Source organism: Bubalus bubalis, chromosome 19, assembly GCF_019923935.1.
Source record: "Bubalus bubalis isolate 160015118507 breed Murrah chromosome 19, NDDB_SH_1, whole genome shotgun sequence".
Lineage (NCBI taxonomy): Eukaryota > Metazoa > Chordata > Mammalia > Artiodactyla > Bovidae > Bubalus > Bubalus bubalis.
Window position 1 is genome coordinate 19,882,912 of NC_059175.1, and position 20,944 is coordinate 19,903,855.

The 20,944-nt window shown below is 39.5% G+C and overlaps 1 protein-coding gene across 17 annotated transcripts in view; it reads left to right on the forward strand.

Annotated features, from left to right (window-relative positions):
* PDE4D (phosphodiesterase 4D) overlaps nt 1–20,944 on the forward strand; it is a 1,672,581-nt gene that overhangs the window by 1,432,871 nt on the left and 218,766 nt on the right. For all 17 annotated transcript variants that reach the window (XM_044932572.2, XM_044932573.2, XM_044932571.2 and 14 more), the window contains one exon: nt 1,306–1,497. In XM_044932572.2, coding sequence (XP_044788507.1) covers nt 1,306–1,497 — 192 coding nt within the window. The remainder of the gene's footprint in view (nt 1–1,305; nt 1,498–20,944) is intronic.

Consider the following 20,944-nt stretch of genomic DNA (forward strand, 5'->3'; position numbering starts at 1 on the left):
TTTTTAAACCACATACTTGCTAGGCTATCGTGAACTAACATCCTCTTCTTATAGGAACACACAAGAGTTGACTTCATTTTAATACTGGTTGATGTTTGACTAGAAGAACTCTGTGGCAAGTTTATCTCGGTTATAAAGTGTGCGATATCAAGAAGGGCATCTGTAGTTCTTTTCTCCCCAGACTCTAAACTCTATATTGCTGAGCATCGTGCCTTTCATTCATTTGATCACTAGTTCAAACCACTTTTCTGAAGTGCCGTGTGAGTGCTTAGAACACCTAGAATCTTCATTCTCAGCTCACAGTCTAGGAATGGAGATCACGTGGTAATTATTTCCAGCTCCTTATAAACCCCACCAGTAGGGAGTTAGGAACGAGTCCTGGGGGTGCAGAGGAAGGGCATCTCATGGAGCTCCGGGGTATCAAGTCAGTATTTCAAGTGGAGGCTAAGTCATAAAGGATGAATAATGGTCAGGCAGGAGAGTGTAGTGCCGAGTAACTGGGGAGAAGAAGGTTAGGTAGTGAGAGCCTGCGACAGGGAGGCGGTGGTTGAGTATGAAGGGAACGTGAACTGCTCAATGGAAGAGTATTGCACGTCAAGGTTGGGAAAAGGGCTCATTGTCCTTGAGGACAGATGCCCATGACTCTGTCAGTTTAGCCAAGGAGTGTGACCTTTATTCTGAGGACAACAGTGAGCTACTGAAAGATTTTTAGCTGATGAATTACAGTAAGGTTTACATTTTAAGGAGAGTCATACTGGGTGAAAAAGGGATTTGAGAGACTACTTTTAAAACTCTTATAATAATACAAATGAGAGTTGATGGAATCTTGAACTTAATATATTGGCAGTGGGGATGGAGGGAAGTGGCTACAACAGAAATTAGTGATTCAGTAGATGTAGGTAGGAGTGGAGAACCTACTCCAGAGAAGCTCAGCTTTGGGGAAGCAAGCATATTAGACATGTCATGAGCACTTGTTGAACTGAACCCAAATATTTAGTGAATTACTATATAAAAGGACTTCTAAGGAGAACCAGTCTTTGCAGAATGGCTCCTTTATAACTGAAATTGAGTTCAGAGCGATCTATGTATCTTATATCTGGTCAGTTAGCAGAAATACTCAAAAGCTTGGGAGGACAAGTGTATGAAGTCGGTATGTTATTTTTCTTTTGTGTATTCTGGTATTATAATGTTTTTAACAAAAGGAATCAGTTGCTAGGTTTCCTACTTCCTAAAATGAAATCTCCCTTTATTAAAACATCAATGTACAGTTCACGGCAACATCATCCTTTTCTTCCTTGTTGACAGTTTCGATGTGGACAATGGCACATCTTCAGGGCGGAGTCCCTTGGATCCCATGACCAGCCCGGGATCTGGCCTGATTCTCCAAGCAAACTTTGTCCACAGTCAGCGTCGGGAGTCCTTCCTGTACCGCTCCGACAGCGATTATGACCTCTCGCCAAAGTCCATGTCCCGGAACTCCTCCATTGCCAGTGACATGTAAGTATGAGGCTGAGCAAAGGGACAACGAAACTCTTAGAGGAAACCAAGTAAATTTCTCTCTAGAGTTGATAGAACCAATGATGTTTGCTCAACTGCATCATTCTCTAATTTAAAAAGGATGATGGGCAAAATTGTATAAACTGAAGATAAACAGTAGATTGAATTTGTATATGCTCTCACTCTTGGTAGGACATTTATTTTTCCTAGAGAATATATTGTCTGGGGAAAGTGAGAATTAAATTTTTAATGGAGGCATTTACACAGAAAACGTTAGCTTATATTCGTGTAGGACCTGACTGAGATTTAGCTACCTAACCATGTGAATCTTTCTGAATATTTTGAAAAGCTTTAAACTCAGTTTGCAAGTCCCCATGATATTAGCATGTGTGTCTCTTTGAATGCATCTTCACTGATGTACCACACAGATGTTAGCACTGGTTTGCTGGCTCATTTGAGAGATCTTTGTGGAGGGTTGCCTAAATTAAACCATTTTTGGAATATTAATCACTGGAGGCAAGTAAAGAAAACATTGGACAGGCTTGAATATCGTTTAAGACATGGCACAGCTTGGAAAGTAATTAAAACAGATAAGCTGGTTTACAGATCACATACCATCATTAGCTCATTTTCTCAGCACATTCCATTCCTGTTTACTCTAATGTTCTTTAGTTTTCTAGTTTCTGGAGGCTTCTAAATAGGACCTGACTCTTACTTAGTACCTTTGCTGTCATTTAAGATCACTTGGCCTGTGTGTAGAGTTAATGTCCAGTTTCCTCTTCTGCACATCCATCCAATAACAACAGCATCTTCTCACGGCACCATCTCAAAAGCTCAGGATAGGTTGCAGTACATCTTAGAAGAATATGGGGTCCCTGAATGTTTAGTGTTATTCTTGGTATTCTAACTGGTCATTAGGTTATCCCAATAGGTCTACATGAGATTCTAGAAATGAAATGGCTCTTGGTTGCCATTTATTAATAGTTATAAAATGACGATACTGTCTTCTCCCTAGGAATGAGCAACTAAAGTACAATCAGTTTGATTCAGGTTCTGAATTACAAAATTCCCATTGTGTAACTGTCTTTGTTTGACAATTACAGGAGATAGAAGAAAACTCTAAGAGAGGATTCTTAATCTCAAATAACTAATAATGTTATGAAATGACAGGTTTTATGTCAAATAATTAGTGAGAAAACATTTTTTAAGTCCTAATTGTTGTCCTTGCAGGCTACAGGTAAAAGTATGTCATTACCTACCTCTGTGCACCTGTCTCCTCCATCTTTCAAAAGCTACCCAATTTACTCTCCTTTTTTAATCTGCTTTTTTGGCAGTGAAACTTTTTCCATAATTACATCTCTCTACTTTCTTCCAACCCCACTCCAAGATCCACATCTACTTGCTGTATATCCTTATATGTTGTGTTACCTTAATATTCTGAAATGTATCTTTAGTTCATATTGACCTCTGAAAATCATCCCAATTCAAATAATATGTATCAGTCACCCATAAAGCAGAAGTCATGGTGCCAGTTATCAGAGGAAATACAAGGTGCATTTAATCTAGTTCCCATCACTGTTGTGTGCTCTCTTCCCTGCTGCTCAGAGCCCTCTTCTTCACTGATTCTGCTTATCACTTCTTAACATATTATCTCCAACATATAGACACGGACCCTTTTCTGCTTTGGAAAATTCTTTTATGTATATGTTCAGCTATCAGCTTTTATCAGATGACTTACTGCTCAGTATCTCTGGCCCTGAAACCTCAGTTGAGCCCCAGAACTATAGCACCTCACTGCCTGCTAGAGATTTAGACTTCCTTGTTCAGCTGTTCCTTCACATGCACATGCATGCGTGCTTAGTCGTGTCCTGCTCTTTTCAATGCCATAGACTGTAGCCCACCAGGCTTCTCTGTCCATGGGATTCTCCAGGTAACAATACTGCAGAGGGTTGCCATTTCCTCCTCCAGAGGATCTTCCCAACCCAGGGATCAAACCAGCATCTCCTATATTGGCAGGCAGATTCTTTTACCACTGAGCCATTTGGGAGGCCCCAGTTAGTCCATATTCATCATTAATTCATTGTATTGATGGTGTCCACTCTTCTTCATTACAAAGCAACCTCCTTTTCCCATTGGTCCTATTTCTGTTATCTTTGTTTTGTTTTCTTAGGTTTGAAATTTAAGATGGTCGTTTATTCACATGTAATAAAAATGCTTACTGAGCAACTAGATGTATTCATAGCTTCCAGTCTGCACGGGGCAGAGAAGAGGCAGGGCAGGAGGGCTGACAGTTTAGAGTTTCGTCATAAAATGTGAGAAGCACCATCCTTGAGGCATTTACAAAACTACAAGAGAAAAGGAGAGGAGAAGGAGAGTTTGCCAACCAGGGAAAGCCAGGCCAAGAGGGCAACATTTGGATAATGTGGGGCAAGGAGAATCATGGCTCAGTTAAAGAGTGACAGTTTGATTGGTGTGGGTAGGAAAACGTGGCAAGAGAGAAAGACCAGAATCAATCACAGAGGTGATTAGCTGGGGTCACTTGATCCCATTCTTGTTTTTATTGCTTCTGATTACTCTATTGTTGAGTGATTGAGTAACGTGAAGTGATTACAGGGAAAGAGTTCATGTTGAAATTCATAGAAACATAACAGGCTTAATACGATGGAGGCCCAAGTCAAGGGAGTTGGGGTGGGATGACAGTTTAATCCAGAGGCAAGGGTGTGTGTGTGTGTGTGTGTGTGTGTGTGTGTGTACAAGGAAGTTGGGGTGGGATGACAGTTTAATCCAGAGGCAAGAGGCTGTGTGTGTGTGTGTGTGTGTGTGTGTGTGTGTGTATGTGTTGTGTGTGTGTAGGGAGACAACCAGTGGGCAAGGAGAACCAAAGAGAGTGCTGAAGTTTTGACCCCAAACTTGTAAATGAACAATGATGTTGACATAGGGACAGGGTAGAAGGTAGACAGCATAAGGAATTTGACTTGTACACAATGGGGCTGGAGCTATAGGAGGAACAAGACAACAGTTAAAGGAAAAGGACAGAGAACACTGCAGAGGATCAGGAGAAATTCGAAGAACCAGTTACTGTTTGCAGTGACTAAGTTTGGGAGGACCACTGGAAGAAGCATCTTAGTGGGATAGTAGAATTGGAAGAATAGAATTAGTGGAGGACTGAATTGAAAGTGGAGATATCAGCAAGTGCAAGCATCTCTTTAAAAGGTTAGTAAGTTAAAAGGGAAAAGAGAATTAAAGTTGCTTGAGAGAAAACTGAGTTCAAGGAAATTTATTTTTTTAATTCAGAACAGGTAAGCTGAGGGACACAAGGGTTAAGTATGGAGTTGTAGCTGCTACCAAAAGTATGATCATGAGCTCAAGTGAAAGAACTAACCTTGGAAAACTAGTACAGACAAGTACTGCATTCTTTAGAACAATGAAAACAAGTGAAAAGAGGAAATATAAATTTGGAGCTGGATGGGTAAAATATTTAGAGAATTGAGGGTTTATGATATCTACTTTTTCATGCAAGTAGGAAGTATAAAAAAGAGTATATGTCTATAACTGAGTCACTTTGCTATATAGCAGAGCTTGGTACAACATTATAAATCAACTGTACTTCAGTAAAAAAAAAGAAAGTATAGCCATTGATAACTAAAGGAAAGAGGATGGGGCAGCTTAAGAATAGGGGGGAGAGTTTAAAAGAGCCACACTGCAATTATAAAGAGAACAGGAAGTTTCCTGGCAGTCCACTGGTTTGGATTCAGCACTTTTAACTGCCAGGGCCCAGGTTCATGCCTAGTTGAAGGACTAAGATACCACCAGCTCTGTAGTATGGCCCCCAAACCTAAAAAATATAGAAGGAGAATAGGATAAGAATACTAGAAAGAAAATTGCTGGAAAACCCCATAGATAATAATATGTAATATTGGATGGATGAAGAACCAGGTTGAAAGTCATATCTTCCAGCTCCAGCAAAGGTGAAACAATTGGGGTTTAGATGGAAGCCAGGGACAAGCCCAGGGTGTGTTCAGTTCAGTTCAGTCGCTCAGTCATGTCCTACTCTTTGCAACCCCATGCATCGCAGCACGCCAGGCCTCCCTGTCCATCACCAACTCCCGGAGTTCACTCAGACTCACATGCATCGAGTCAGTGATGCCATCCAGCCATCTCATCCTCTGTCGTCCTCTTCTCCTCCTGCCTCCAATCCCTCCCAGCATCAGGGTCTTTTCCAATGAATCAGCTCTTTGCATGAGGTGGCCAAAGTATTGGAGTTTCAGCTTCAGCATCAGTCCATCCAATGAACACCCAGGACTTATCTCCTTTAGGATGGACTGGTTGGATCTCCTTGCAGTCCAAGGGACTCTCAAGAGTCTTCTCCAACACCACAGTTCAAAAGCATCAATTCTTTGGCACTCAGCTTTCTTTACAGTCCAACTCTCACATCCATACATGACCACTGGAAAAACCAAAGCCTTGACTAGACAGACCTTTTTTGGCAAAGTAATATATCTGCTTTTGAATATGCTGTCTAGGTTGGTCATAACTTTCCTTCCAAGGAGCAAGCGTCTTTTAATTTCATGGCTGCAATCACCATCTGCAGTGATTTTGGAGCCCAAAAGAATAAAGTTTGACACTGTTTCCACGTTCCCCATCTATTTCCCATGAAGTGATGGGACCAGATGCCATGATCTTTGTTTTCTGACTGTTGAGTTTTAAGCCAACTTTTTCACTCTCCTCTTTCACTTTCATCAAGAGGCTCTTTAGTTCCTCTTCATTTTCTGCCATAAGGGTGGTGTCATCTGCATATCTGAGGTTATTGATATTTCACCTGGAAATCTTGATTCCAGCTTGTGCTTCATCCAGCCCAGCGTTTCTCATGATGTACTCTGCATATAAGTTAAATAAGCAGGGCGACAATATACAGCCTTGACGTACTCCTTTTCCTATTTGGAACCATAAGACATAGGTAAATTTTTAATGATTATCATGAGTACACTAAAGAAATAAATACATAAAAAGTAAACTTGAACTATCATAAAGCATAAACAAGTATTTTATAAAAGTAGGAAATACTACTTATAAAATAAGTGCTATAACAGAAGGTTACCCATGTGCTGTCATGAAGAAACATGGAGAAAATTACAGAATACATGGATAAGTGCATAAAAGATATGTAGTTTTTCCCTCTTAAATTCTTCAAAATGCATTTAAAACTACCTTAATTTCTGGATAATAGTTACTTCTGTTGTTGCTTTTGATCTAATGCTGTAATGTTATTTGCATTCGCCAATACTCAGATATGAGCCACTGAAGAAAGTAACAGGAGTATTATCACTGACAAGAAAAGTAGAATTTAGTCATAAAACTAAGAGTTTATTGAATACAAACTGTCAGTCAAACCACATCAGTTCAAAGCAGTTTTCAATCCTAATCTCCTAGTATGTCCTACCCTTTCCCCACCCCCATACGGGGTCTACAGGTCTATTCTCTACGTTTGTGCCTCTATTCCTGCCCTGGAAATAGGTTCATCTGTACCATTTTTCTAGATGCCACACATACGTGTCAATATATGACATTTGTTTTTCTCTGACTTACTTCACTCTGTATGACAAACACTTCATCTGTGTCTCTACAGACATGACCCAGTTTTGTTCCTTTTTATGGCTAATATTCCATTGTGTGTATGTACTACATCTTCTTCTTTATCTGTTCACCTGTTATTGGGCATTTAGATTGTTTCCATGTCCTATCTAGTATAAATAGAGCTGCAATGAATACTGGAGTAGATGTGTCGAATAGATAGCTGGTAGGAACCTGCTATAAAGCACAAGAAGCCCAGCTCTGTGCTCTGTGATGGGTGCAATGAGAGGCGAGGTCCAAGAGGGAGGAGATGTATATATAAATGTAGCTAATCCACTTCATTGTAGAGCAGAAGCTAATACAACATTGCAAAGCAATTATGCCCCAATAATAATGCAAAAAAGAACATTTTTCAGTTCATCTGTATAATGGACCTCTAGTCCCCCATCTTCTGTTGAATAAACAGTAATACAGAGAATCTAGGTAATCTAATTAGCCCTTTACTTGTACTTACATACTGATACATATAGGGGAGGTGTGGAGGGGCAGTGAGGAGGAGGTGAGTGGACCCGATGTACCATAAAAAGCTAGGGCACACTTGGTGGTCTAGCTAATTAGTCCCTGTCACCATATAGAAATATACGATCTCACTGAACAGCCTTTGCAGTGTCCCATGTGGTCATTCTCCCACCCAGGAGTCACTATCCCCCAACCCCATGTCAAATTTCTGTCCTTTCCTTCAGTTCAGTTCAGTTCACTCGCTCAGCTGTGTCCGACTCTTTGCGATCCCATGGACTGCAGCATGCCAGGGCTCCCTGTCCATCACCAACTCCCAGAGCCTACTTAAACTCATGTCCATCCCGTTGGTGATGCCATCCAACCATCTCATGTTCTGTCATCCCCTTCTCCTCCCACCTTCAATCTTCCAGCATCAGAGTCTTTTTCAGTGAGTCGGTTCTTCATATCTGGTGGCCAAAGTATTGGAGTTTCAGGTTCGGCATCCTTACCAGTTAGCAGGTAGCAAGTCCCTCACCATCTCTTGAGCCTTTGTGAGTTTTCAATTGTAGCTGCTCTTAGTCTTTTCCTGTGACTATTGAGTAGAGGTGATGTAGCCTCTAGTACTGAATTTGAAAAAGGAAGAATGATTGCTTACATATCTATTCATTTTTATTACAGGCAGGTTACATTATTCTTCATTGGTCTTACTGAGCTATCTCTGAAAATAAAAAGAAATGTTGCATTACAAAGATTCTAGTCCTCACTGGATCTGTATGAAAAGTTTGTAGCTCCACTTAACTACATTTTTAGATCTTGTTAATGCTAATGAGCATCTTTCTCTTTTCTAACCTTGATCTGCCATTTGAAAGTTCTCTGCACACATGTGTGCTAAGTTGCTTCAGTTGTGTCCAGCTCTTTGCTACCCTGTGAACCGTAGCCTGCCAGGCTCCTCTGTCCGTGGGATACTCTAGGCATGAATACTGGAGTGGGTTGCCATGCCCTCCTCCAGGGGATCTTCCTGACCCAGGGATCGAACCCACATCTCTTATGTTTCCTGCATTGGCGGGCAGGTCCTTTACCATTAGCACCACCTGGGAAGCCCCTTAAACGTCCTCTGCCATTATGTAAATATAGAAAGGAGCTGTGGTCAGATAACTCCTTGCCCATTTCCTGAGTTTTCCCAACTGAGGAAGTGTTCTCACCTCTTACTCGATGGTATAAGAGTAATGACTCTAGGGCCAGAGTGGCTTAGGTATCCTGAGGGAGCTCACATGGTGAGCGACAGATACTTGAAATTTTCAAGGGAAACACAGAAACATCTGTCAGTCACCTGCAGAACAAACAGCTTGAAATCATTTCCGTTTTCAACTTTAGATCATTAATTTTTGTTCAGTGACATCATATCTTTGCACAACTGGGTTGTTGATAATTGTTGTGATAAGAAGCAAGCATTGCAGAAAATCAGTGTGAAGCAGGAAGCGAGGGAGGCAATGTGCAAGCTCCTTCCCAAGTGAGAAGTTCTGTAGTCTTCAATGGGTGCTCAGTTGTTGAGACAGAACCATATTAAATAGTTTGAACTGAACTCTTAATAATTTCCACTGTTAGTTATTTCTTTTGGCCGGTGGGGTGCTGTAGAAAATTGGTGGTGGTAGTTTGGTGGTTTTAGTCACTAAGCCCTGTCCAACTCTTGTGACCCTATGGACTGTAGCCTGCCAGGCTCCTCTGTCCATGGGATTTCCGAGGCAAAAATGCTAAAGGGGGTTGCCATTTCCTTCTTCAGGGGATCTTCCTGACCAAGGGATTAAATCTGAGTCTTCTATATTTCAGGCAGTTTCCTGCGTTGTGGGCAGATTCTATACTACTGAGCCACCAAGGATATAAATTACTGAAATATTAAGAGTGTCATGAATTGAGAAAGTTTAAGAACCTCTTATTCAAGTTATTTATTCATGTTCTTAGGATTGGAGTTAAATCAAATCTCTGTAAAGAGATATTTTGTTAAGAGAAAGGAAAAAATTCAGTAGATTCACAGTCGTGAACTTCTGGATGAGCTCTAGAATTGATAATTTATCCTATTCCTCACCTCAGGTAGACAAAATAGTTGTTTGTTTTTGTTTTTGTTTTTTTTTGCCAAGAGTGATATTATTTTGGTAGTAAGCCAGATAACCTGGGATTCCTCTACCAGTCCTTGGAGGTTGGCAAGTTACTATCATTTTTATTGTTATTAGGGTATTGATACAGACCCTAAACTCACACAGCCTTTAAATCTCAAGAAGTCTATTGACAGAATATTCTAACGACATTGGCTGCTAGAATACTGTTTTGCTACCTTCTTTCTTATTTTTGTTTTTTTGTTGTTTTTTTTTTAAATTCCACTTCTTTCTCCAGTCCCTGGGGTTGTTTTATTTCTAGCTCAAAACACAAGAGATCTATAAATGGCTAAAAATACTTATAAATTAGTTAAATATGCTTTTTTGATTTTTAAATTAAGGAATTAAAAATAGCAGCTGAATACACATTTTATATTCCTAATTTCATACTAAAAAAAAATCATAAAAGGATGTTCTAATATTCTGATGTTTTGAATAATCATGTTTGTTAATGCCACAGGGTAAAAATAGTCCATTTTTATGTGTTATCACAACATTTGTTTGAGTTATCATTGCACTATGCTCCAATCTTTGAAAATAGCAAATTAATTATGTGTTCTAATAATATTGCTTGCTTATCACTGCCGAAGTGATATATCCTGAGGTCTTAGGAAACATGTAGAGATAAATATTAGTTATGAAAAGTTCTTAAGTCAGAGGGGGAAAAAATGGAGATTGACCAAACTTACTGCTGCTAAGTGGCTTCAGTCGTGTCCGACTCTGTGCGACCCCAGAGACAGCAGCCCACCAGGTTCCGCCGTCCCTGGGATTCTCCAGGCAAGAACACTGGAGTGGGTTGCCATTTCCTTCTCCAATGCATGAAGTGAAAAGTGAAAGTGAAGTCGCTCAGTCGTGTCTGACTCTTAGCGACCCCATGGACTGCAGCCTACCAGGCTCCTCCGTCCATGGGATTTTCCAGGCAAGAGTACTGGAGTGGGGTGCCATCACCTTCTCCGGACCAAACTTACTAGTAATCCCTTATTTTCATGCTAAGGCTACTAAAATTCTATTATGTCTTTAGGAGAGTTTGCCCTAATATTTAGCATACAATTTTCTGAATTTCCTCCATACTCAGATGCTTCTCAGTGTTTGAAATCTAATTTTAATTGTGGGGAAAAAAAGGCACCCGAGCTTTCCTCAACTCCTGTAACTTTAGAGAAAAAGGCAGTGTGAAGATAAACTATTGAAACTTGTAAATGATTGTGCAGTTAGCTTTGACCTCAGACTTAATATTGATACTTTACAAAAGGTAACATCTACTTTTTAAAAAATATGGAGAGAATGGTAGCTTAATAAGAAAAGTGATCACTGTACAATTTTATGAGCTCAAATTCCTGCTAGGGAGCAAACTCAAATCAACCTTGGTCAAGGAAGAGCTGGCTTATTTTTCAGTGAATACAAAGAACATAACCTCTAAGAGCAAAATGGGAATTAAATTAATTACTCAACTAAAATTAGGAAAATTTGAAAACCATCTTCAATGAAAAAGTGACAGTAACCTACGCAGTGCTCTCAGTACAATATGTCCCTAAGGGAATGAACCAAGTTGAAAGTTATTAAGTCTTCTTATTTCTTGTGAGGGACAAATGGCCATTACACAAGAGGATCGAGTTCTATCAGTTATAGATACTGGGCCCAGGGCCTCCCACTTGCTTTTTTATCCCAACACTCTTTCCTCTATATACTCAGTCAGTCAGTTCAGTCTCTCAGTTGTGTCTGACTCTTTGCGACCCCACGGATTGCAGCATGCCAGGCCTCACTGTCCGTCACCAATTCCCAGAGTTTACTCAAACTCATGTCCATAGAGTGATGGCATCCAACCGTCTCATCCTCTGTTGTCCCTTTCTCCTCTCCACCTTCAATCTTTCCCAGCATCAGGGTCTTTTCAAATGAGTCAGCTCTTCGCATCAGGTGGCCAAAATATTGGAGTTTCAGCTTCAACATCAGTCCTTCCAATGAACATTCAGGACTGATTTCCTTTAGGATGGACTGGTTGGATCTCCTTGCAGTCCAAGGGACTCTCAAGAGTCTTCTCTAACACCACAGTTCAAAAGCATCAATTCTTCTGCGCTCAGCTTTCTTTATAGTCCAACTCTCATATCCATATATGACCACTGGAAAAACCATAGCCTTGACTAGACGGACCTTTGTTGGCAAAGTAATGTCTCTGCTTTTGAATATGCTGTCTAGATTGGTCATAACTTTCCTTCCAAGGAGTAAGCATCTTTTACTTTCATGGCTGCAGTCACCATCCGCAGTGATTTTGGAGCCCAGAAAAATAAAGCCAGCCACTATTTCCACTGTTTCTCCATCTATTTCCCATGAAGTGATGGGACCAGATGCCATGATCTTTGTTTTCTGAATTTTGAGCATTAAGCTAACTTTTTAACTCTCCTCTTTCAATTTCATCAAGAGGCTCTTCAGTTCTTCACTTTCTGCCATAAGGGTGGTGTCATCTGCATATCTGAAGTTATTGATATTTCTCCTAGCCATCTTGATTCAAGCTAAAGAAAACTAAAATCAAAACCACTCTCTAGCATTATAAAATTACAATTTCCTGAACTTTAAATCTTGACAGTGAGTTGTGGGAATGAAGTGGATAGATCGGGGAAAGAAGAAATTTGATTTCTAATGGAGGTAATCAATCTGTGTCTTTTACCACATTCTAAATAAAGGTATTATTAATAATTGGCTGCATTTTTGAATGAGAGTTTCATGCTTTTACTCATTCAGCAAATACTGACCGTACCTATTCCATGTCTGGGTATCGCTTGAAGATACCATAGATCCATGACAACAAGTCAAAGAATTTTGTTTGGATCATACATTCTTGTCATGAAAAAAAATCTAGATTCTTACCCAGACAGAAAAGCAGACTTACCCAGTCATTATTGAGATTCCTGTATAAATTCCTCTTTCCATTTACACATCATTTCCTTTATTTATTTATTTTTTTTAATTTTATTTTATTTTTAAACTTTACATAATTGTATTAGTTTTGCTTGTCAGTCTTAGATCCTTAGTGAGTTGTTCTCAGTGTCATCTGTACAGTTTTATGCACCATATAAGGAAACATAATCACACTATTGGAACATTTATATGATGTGCTTCATGAGATAAAATACACTAGGGATTAAGTCATGCTCACTAAATCCCTGTAAGATGAAAATTTTAAAATATGCTATTACAAATAGGAAATACAGAGCCTTCAACCAGATCTGTGTTTTTTCTTCAGAAAAAAAATCAGGACTATCGAACACTGGGCTTTGTTATCAGATTCCTAGCACTTTGTGGCATGCTTGAGGTATAGATTCACTGAAGAAATATCCCGAATTATTCCATCTGCCTGTTGAGATTTCTCTCAGACTTTTGTGTCAGCTTTCCATTCATTGTCTTAAGACTTCAGGATTTTCTTAATCTTGGATAAATAAAACTTAGTTGTCATTGACATGGCTCAGTGGTAAAAAAAAAAAATCTACCTGCTGAAAAATCAATGCAGGAAACACAGGAAACATGGGTTTGATCTCTGGGTCAGGAAGATTCCCTGGCAGAGAAAAAGGCAACACATTCCATATTCTTGCCTGGAAAATCCCATGAACAGAGGAGCCTGGCAGACTACAGTCCATGGGGTCGCAAAGAGTTGGCCATGGAAGAGTGACTAAGCACATATGCTCTGGATAGTTAACCTCTAGACATGTATGGGACCTTAACTCCTACAAACTGTCCATGCAAGTAGAGAAGTTAAAAGGAGAATAAAAAAGGCCATCTGCTGGCATATCTGCAAATATGGGAGTCTGCACCGTGACAAGAGATCATTTAAGCAGTTCAGTGCCTGACATCGTCTGCCAGAAAATGTTATCAATGGTCCCAAGGCCAAGTCCTCTGGGCTCCCAGTTTTCTTTCCAGGGAGAACAGGGCTGCATACAGATCTCATGTTTCTGTGTCTCAACGTTGATTTTTCCTTTGGGACTTAGAGAATGTCAGACTGAATTTGTTCTGTGCATCAGGGCCATTTTGTTTGGCTGCTTATGTTTTTTGCTCCTTTGCTTCATTTTTGGTTTTTGCCAGAAAAATCAGAAAACAAGCATTATGGTTTATGTTATCTAAAGGTCTCTGTGGTGATTTTTTTTGGTAAAACCTTCATTCAGCCATTATTATTTTCAATTATGAGTTTATTTTTACAGAAACTAAAAAAAAAGAAGGCAGTTGGGAAAAGAACTTTTTGCAACAAATCACAGAGTTAATTCTGCATGTTAGCAACATACTTTTGTTTTATGTCTTTTAATGTTCATATTTATCTTCAGTATATTGAGTCCTCATTCATTTTTTCCCACCTACTATAGAGAGTAGGTAAAATTTCCTACATGTTTCACTGTTTTTTGTTTGTTTGTCTTACATTTGTTTGAAGGTAGCTCATCAGGTGGTACTAGTGGTAAAGTACCCGCCTGCTAACCCAGGAGACAATAGAGACATGAGTTTGATCACTGGGTCAGGAAGATGCCCTGGAGGAGGACATGGCAACCAACTCCAGTATTCTTGCCTAGAGAATCCTGTAGACAGAGGAGCCTGGCGGACTACAATCCATGGGTGTCATAAAGAGTCAGACACAACTGAGCAACTTAGCACACAGGCAGCACATCTGTAGTATTTCTCTAGGAAAGGAACCTGATGTTTCCCAGATGGACAGCTTGCCTATAACCCAGCTCTCCAGACACAGGACCACTCTAAGAGTGGTGAAAGTATGCCATAAAGGTTCACAAACAAACCTCAAAGTTATCAGTTTAAGTTCAGGATTTTTACAAGGTTTACCATGTTTCACCCTTTGTGATTTTTACTGTCAGTAGATTCTTTGGGAAGTGATGTATATGTCCGTCTAGTTAAGGCTATGGTTTTTCCAGTAGTCATGTATGGGATGTGAGAGTTGAACTATAAAGAAAGCTGAGTGCCAAAGAGTCCCTTGGACTGCAAGGAGATCCAACCAGTCCATCCTAAAGGAAATCAGTCCTGAATATTCATTGGAAGGACTGATGTTGAAGCTGAAACTCCAATACTTTGGCCACCTGATGCAAAGAGCTGACTCATTTGAAAAGACCCTGACGCTGGGAAAGATTGAAGGCAAGAGGAGAAGGGGACAATGGAGGATGAGATGGTTGATGGCATCACTGACTCAATAGACATGAGTTTGAGTAAACTCCAGGAGTTGGTGATGGACAGGGAAGCCTGGCGTACTGCAGTCCATGAGGTCACAAAGAGTCGGACACAACTCAAAGACTGAACTGAACTGTATATAAGAATTTATTCTTACACTTGCCTGGCATCTGTATGGAGAAGGCAATGGCAACCCTCTGCAGTACTCTTGCCTGGAAAATCCCATGGATGGAGGAGCCTGATAGGCTGCAGTCCGTGGGGTTGCGAAGAGTCGGACACTTACTGAGCGACTTCACTTTCACTTTTCACTTCATGCATTGGAGAAGGAAATGGCAACCCACTCCAGTGTTCTTGCCTGGAGAATCCCAGGGACGGGGGAGCCTGGTGGGCTGCTGTCTATGGGGTCGCACAGAGTCGGACATGACTGAAGCGACTTAGCAGCAGCAGCAGCAGCAGACTTTTTTTGGTTATATAAAACATTGTCTTCCTTGGAAAATTTGTAACTGAAGTTGTGTAAAAATTGCTCAAGAGCTGCACCAGTTGAGATGAGAGGTCACTAGCCACAGGTGACAGATTTCTCTTAATTTAAATTAATTAAAACTCAATAAAAGTGGCCTTCAGTTCCTCAGTTGCCCTAGCTGCATTTTGAGCCATAAGTAGCCACTGTGGCTGGTAGATACTTAGACAGCACAGAAAGAGAACATTTCCACTGCTGCAAACACCTGTTGGGCCATGCTGTTCTAGAATCTAGAATATGGACTTCTATGGGGCTTCAGAAGAGTCCGAATCTATTTATGCATGCAGAAAGCAGCACAGTGCAGTAGAAGTGAAACAGTATTTGAAGCCTGGGTTTAAATCCAGCTCCACTGCTCATTTTCATGCCTTGGGAGTTTGTGACTCAATAAAACTTCAGAAGCCATCTGGGGACTGACACTGGGTTACTAAGTGCTTACTTTGTCAGATAAATGACTTTATTTATTTAACAAGGAAATTCCCATCGATATACACAATCATTTTATTTTCCAAAGGCATTTCACTTGATTTTTTTTATAAAGAGGGTGGCACATAGTCTCAAAATAAATGAGTCTTCCAAAGCAGTACAGTTAGCTTATTTTTTTTTTTAATGTGTCTTTTTAAAAAAAACTCACTCCTAGGTTCATGTTTATTCTCTTCTTCACAAAGGCCAGTGAACATTCTGTTGGGCAAGAACCAGGTCACAGCCTGGCATTTTTGGAAACCACTAAATTCTGCCACTTGCCAAGGGCATGACTGCCAATGAGTTACTCAAGTTCTCTGAACCCAGTTCTTTATCTTAGGATGGGACTATGAGCATCCATTTAATGCAGAGGCATCAGAATTAAATTCCATGGGTCGGTAGAGCAGGATCTGGTACACAGTAGTTGCACAGAAAACATCCTACTCTCATGCTTCTCCTTAATGGCAACCCACTCCAGTACTCTTGCCTGGAAAATCCCATGAACGGAGAAGCCTGGTAGGCTATAGTCCATGGGGTCGCAAAGAGTCGGACACGACTGAGCAACTTCACTTTCACTTTCTTTTAATCTACGGAGTTGTTTTACCTCATGCACATTTTAAAAAATTGTTGTTCTTGCTACCCATAAATCTTTTCCCTGGGAACCCATTTTGGAGAAAAACCAAGCGGGCAGGGCCACTGACATTAAGAACAGGCCTGTCAAATGAGATAAACTAGGAAAGAAGAACCTATTCCTACAACAGAGTGAGGACACTTCGGAAAGCTTGCTGTGTACTCAACCCTTTCCTGTCCTCCTTCCCCCTCCATGGAGGTCAGACATCACCATTACATGACAATGATTTGTGCCTTCTCATGCCCGGAAGGATCCCTTTCTCGTATTGGCTTTTATTACACAAACTAAATAGGCTTAGAGAATGTCTCTATGTTCGCAAATCGCTTTTAACTTCTTACATCTAGAAAACCTTTTGCTGTATAATTTTGACAGTGGATCATCTTTCATGCCGTCATTTAACAAATTTGAGGCCATTTATTGGCATCATGTGTATTCTCGAATGAAGCCTTAACTTTTTGTCTTATGACAAAGAAAGAAGAAATTACCCTTCAGACTAGAGAATTTTTGCTTATGTTGCATTAGCTCCAGTTTCATTTACTTTCTTATCAGTGCATGTGGTATGAGCATACATGGGCCAAAAAATGAAGGGCTTTGTTTTAAGAATGTTTTTGGTCAAATATCAGGCCAGACCTTAATTCTTAAAATGTGAGTAAGCAGTGAGCAAATGATTTAAATTTTAGAAGACTAAATAGCTTTCATTGTCTGACTTTGATATATAATTTTCCTTTCTAAAGTTATATGATATAACTTATTTATTTTTTTAAAAGATTTTACTTTGGACAGCATTTCTAGTTTCACAGCAAAATTAAGAGGAAAGCACAGAGATTGCTCATATACTTTCTGTCCACTACCAGAGTGGTACATGCATTTGTTACAATTGATGACCTTGCATTGACATTATATGCTTTTAATCTTAGGAAATATACCTTAAAATGAAATTTTGCAGAGCAGATGGTGTTTGAAGGGTTTTACATTGAGTGGTACAGACAAAATAACATAGTAAATTCTCCTTATACTGATAAGGATGCACCTTTTCCTCCACAATACTTTTATCCTCCCTTATTTGAAATACAGAGGCAGAAAATCAAAATACTTTCCCTAGGATTGCAGTCAATCCTAGGGAAATGTGTATGCATTATGTATACACAATGTATACATAAATAGATTTATATGGGGGTATTTACATATGCATGCATATGCACATAAATGCCATCTCCTGAGACATTTGTTATGTATGACATGCATGTAATTTAGCTGCACTCTGAATATGAACATATAATATTGAACTCTCAGCCAGAATTATCACCTCAGTAGGAAACCAAAAATTATTTGATTTCATCTTATTATTTTAGTTTAGGGAAGAAGGACATGAAAATCAGTAGATGGGTAGAGACTGTTTTGTGAGTCATTTTAGTGATTTGTTTTGTTCTGCATTTTTACATTAACTCTTCCATTTGTTGTCTTTATGGTATATATCAGCTTCATGAAATGAAAAATGTACTAGAGATTAGGGATTGTTTGGAATGTGCTTTTGGCATTGATAAATGCCACTACTGATGTCATTAAACATTGCAGTGTTTAAGCATAGACCCATCAAGAGTCATACTGCCTGTGTGTGTTTGTTTTTTTGACAGATTCAAGTTTTTATTTTTATTTTTTAATTTTTATTTTATTTAACTTTACAATATTATATTGGTTTTGCCATATATCAAAATGAATCTGCCACAGGTATACATGTGTTCCCCATCCTGAACCCTCCTCCCTCCTCCCTGCCCATACCATCCCTCTGGATCGTCCCAGTGGACCAGCCCCAAGCATCCAGTATCGTACATCGAACCTGGTCTGGTGACTCGTTTCATATATGATATTATACTTATTTCAGTGCCATTCTCCCAAATCATCCCACCCTCTCCCTTCCCACAGAGTCCAAAAGACTGTTCTATACATCAGTGTCTCTTTTGCTGTCTCGTATACAGGGTTATTGTTACCATCTTTCTAAATTCCATATATATGCGTTAGTATACTGTATTGGTGTTTTTCTTTCTGGCTTACTTCACTCTGTATAATAGGCTCCAGTTTCATCCACCTCATTAGAACTGATTCAAATGTATTCTTTTTAATGGCTGAGTAATACTGCATTGTGTATATGTACCACAGCTTGCTTATCCATTCATCTGCTGATGGACATCTAGGTTGCTTCCATGTCCTGGCTATTATAAACAGTGCTGTGATGAACATTGGGGTACGCGTGTCTCTTTCAATTCTGGTTTCCTCAGTGTGTATGCCCAGCAGTGGGATTGCTGGATCATAAGGCAGTTCCATTTCCAGTTTTTTAAGGAATCTCCACACTGTTCTCCATAGTGGCTGTACTAGTTTGCATTCCCACCAACAGTGTAAGAGGGTTCCCTTTTCTCCACACCCTCTCCAGCATTTATTGCTTGTAGACTTTTGGATTGCAGCCATTCTGACTGGCGTGAAATGGTACCTCATAGTGGTTTTGATTTGCATTTCTCTGATAATGAGTGATGTTGAGCATCTTTTCATGTGTTTGTTAGCCATCTGTATGTCTTCTTTGGAGAAATGTCTATTTAGTTCTTTGGCCCATTTTTTGATTGGGTCATTTATTTTTCTGGAGTTGAGCTGTAGGAGTTGCTTGTATATTTTTGAGATTAGTTGTTTGTCTGTTGCTTCATTTGCTATTATTTTCTCCCATTCTGAAGGCTGTCTTTTCACCTTGCTTATAGTTTCCTTTGTTGTGCAGAAGCTTTTAAGTTTAATTAGGTCCCATTTGTTTATTTTGGCTTTTATTTCCAATATTCTAGGAGGTGGGTCATAGAGGATCCTGCTGTGATATATGTCGGAGAGTGTTTTGCCTATGTTCTCCTCTAGGAGTTTTATAGTTTCTGGTCTTACATTTAGATCTTTAATCCATTTTGAGTTTATTTTTGTGTATGGTGTTAGAAAGTGCTCTAGTTTCATTCTTTTACAAGTGGCTGACCACATTTCCCAGCATCACTTGTTAATGAGATTGTCTTTAATCCATTGTATATTCTTGCCTCCTTTGTCAAAGATAAGGTGTCCATAGGTGCATGGGTTTATCTCTGGGCTTTCTATTTTGTTTCATTGATCTATATTTCTGTCTTTGTGCCAGTACCATACTGTCTTGATGACTGTGGCTTTGTAGTAGAGCCTGAAGTCAGGCAGGTTGATTCCTCCAGTTCCATTCTTCTTTCTTAAAATAGCTTTGGCTATTCGAGGTTTTTGGTGTTTCCATACAAATTGTGAAATTATTTGTTCTAGCTCTGTGAAGAATACCGTTGGTAGCTTGATAGGGATTGCATTGAATCTATAAATTGCTTTGGGTAGTATACTCATTTTCACTGTATTGATTCTTCCAATCCATGAACATGGTATATTTCTCCGTCTATTAGTGTCCTCTTTGATTTCTTTCACCAGTGTTTTATAGTTTTCTATATATAGGTCTTTAGTTTCTTTAGGTAGATATATTTCTAAGTATTTTGCCTGTGTTTGAATGCTGGCTCCATCATGCCATGGACATTTTATTTTTTTGTCCTTCTTAGGCCTCCCATTCCTAATCCACACACACACAAAAAATACCTAATGTAGGATAATCAGTGTAATGTTCCTTTGCATAGTGCCTAGTGCATAGTAATAGTTTGATAAATATTAATTACTGTTATTATTTTATAGGGGATTCCCAGGTGGCTCAGTGGTAAAGAATCTTCCTGCCAATGTAGGAGATGCAGGAGATGCCCGTTCAATCCCTGGGTCAGGAAGATCCCCTGGAGAAGGAAATGGCAACCCACTCCAGTTCTCTTGCCTGGGAAATCCTGTGGACAGAGGAGCCAGGCGGGCTACAACCCCATGGGGTTGTGGAGTCAGACACAACTGAGCGACTGAGCACAGACATTCTTTTATAATAATTATAATTGTTTGAAATTATTACTACTATTATTTATCAGCTTTTTGGATATTTGTACTCTGATTTTTCAAAGTAATTGTACTGAAAGCCCATTTAAGAAATAAAAAATAATAGGAACATATTAAAAGGGCCCCCAGTGCTGAAATCAACAAACATTGAATGATTTTGCTGAAGATCAGTGGAAAGGAGGTTAGTTTAAGTTACTATTCAAGTCTATTAGGAAATTACAATTCTAAGCCAAAATAAAGGGTTAAAAGTACATAAGCTGTTTCCTCATAAAGTTAAGAACATGGATGTTCTCACACACCTGTTTTCATAGAATAGGTATTAGCTCATTTGTCGGTTAAAATTGAGGAAAGGGTTGTAATTTCGTTTCTCCATTTGGAGTTTTTCCTTTGTGGTTCTAGTATGGATTTTAAATGCAAAGTTGATTTTCAAGTGAGGGTTAACATTTCAGCTTGATGACTGATAACTATGATCAGAATTATAGAAAAACCACCGAAACTATGTATACAGACATGCACAAATGG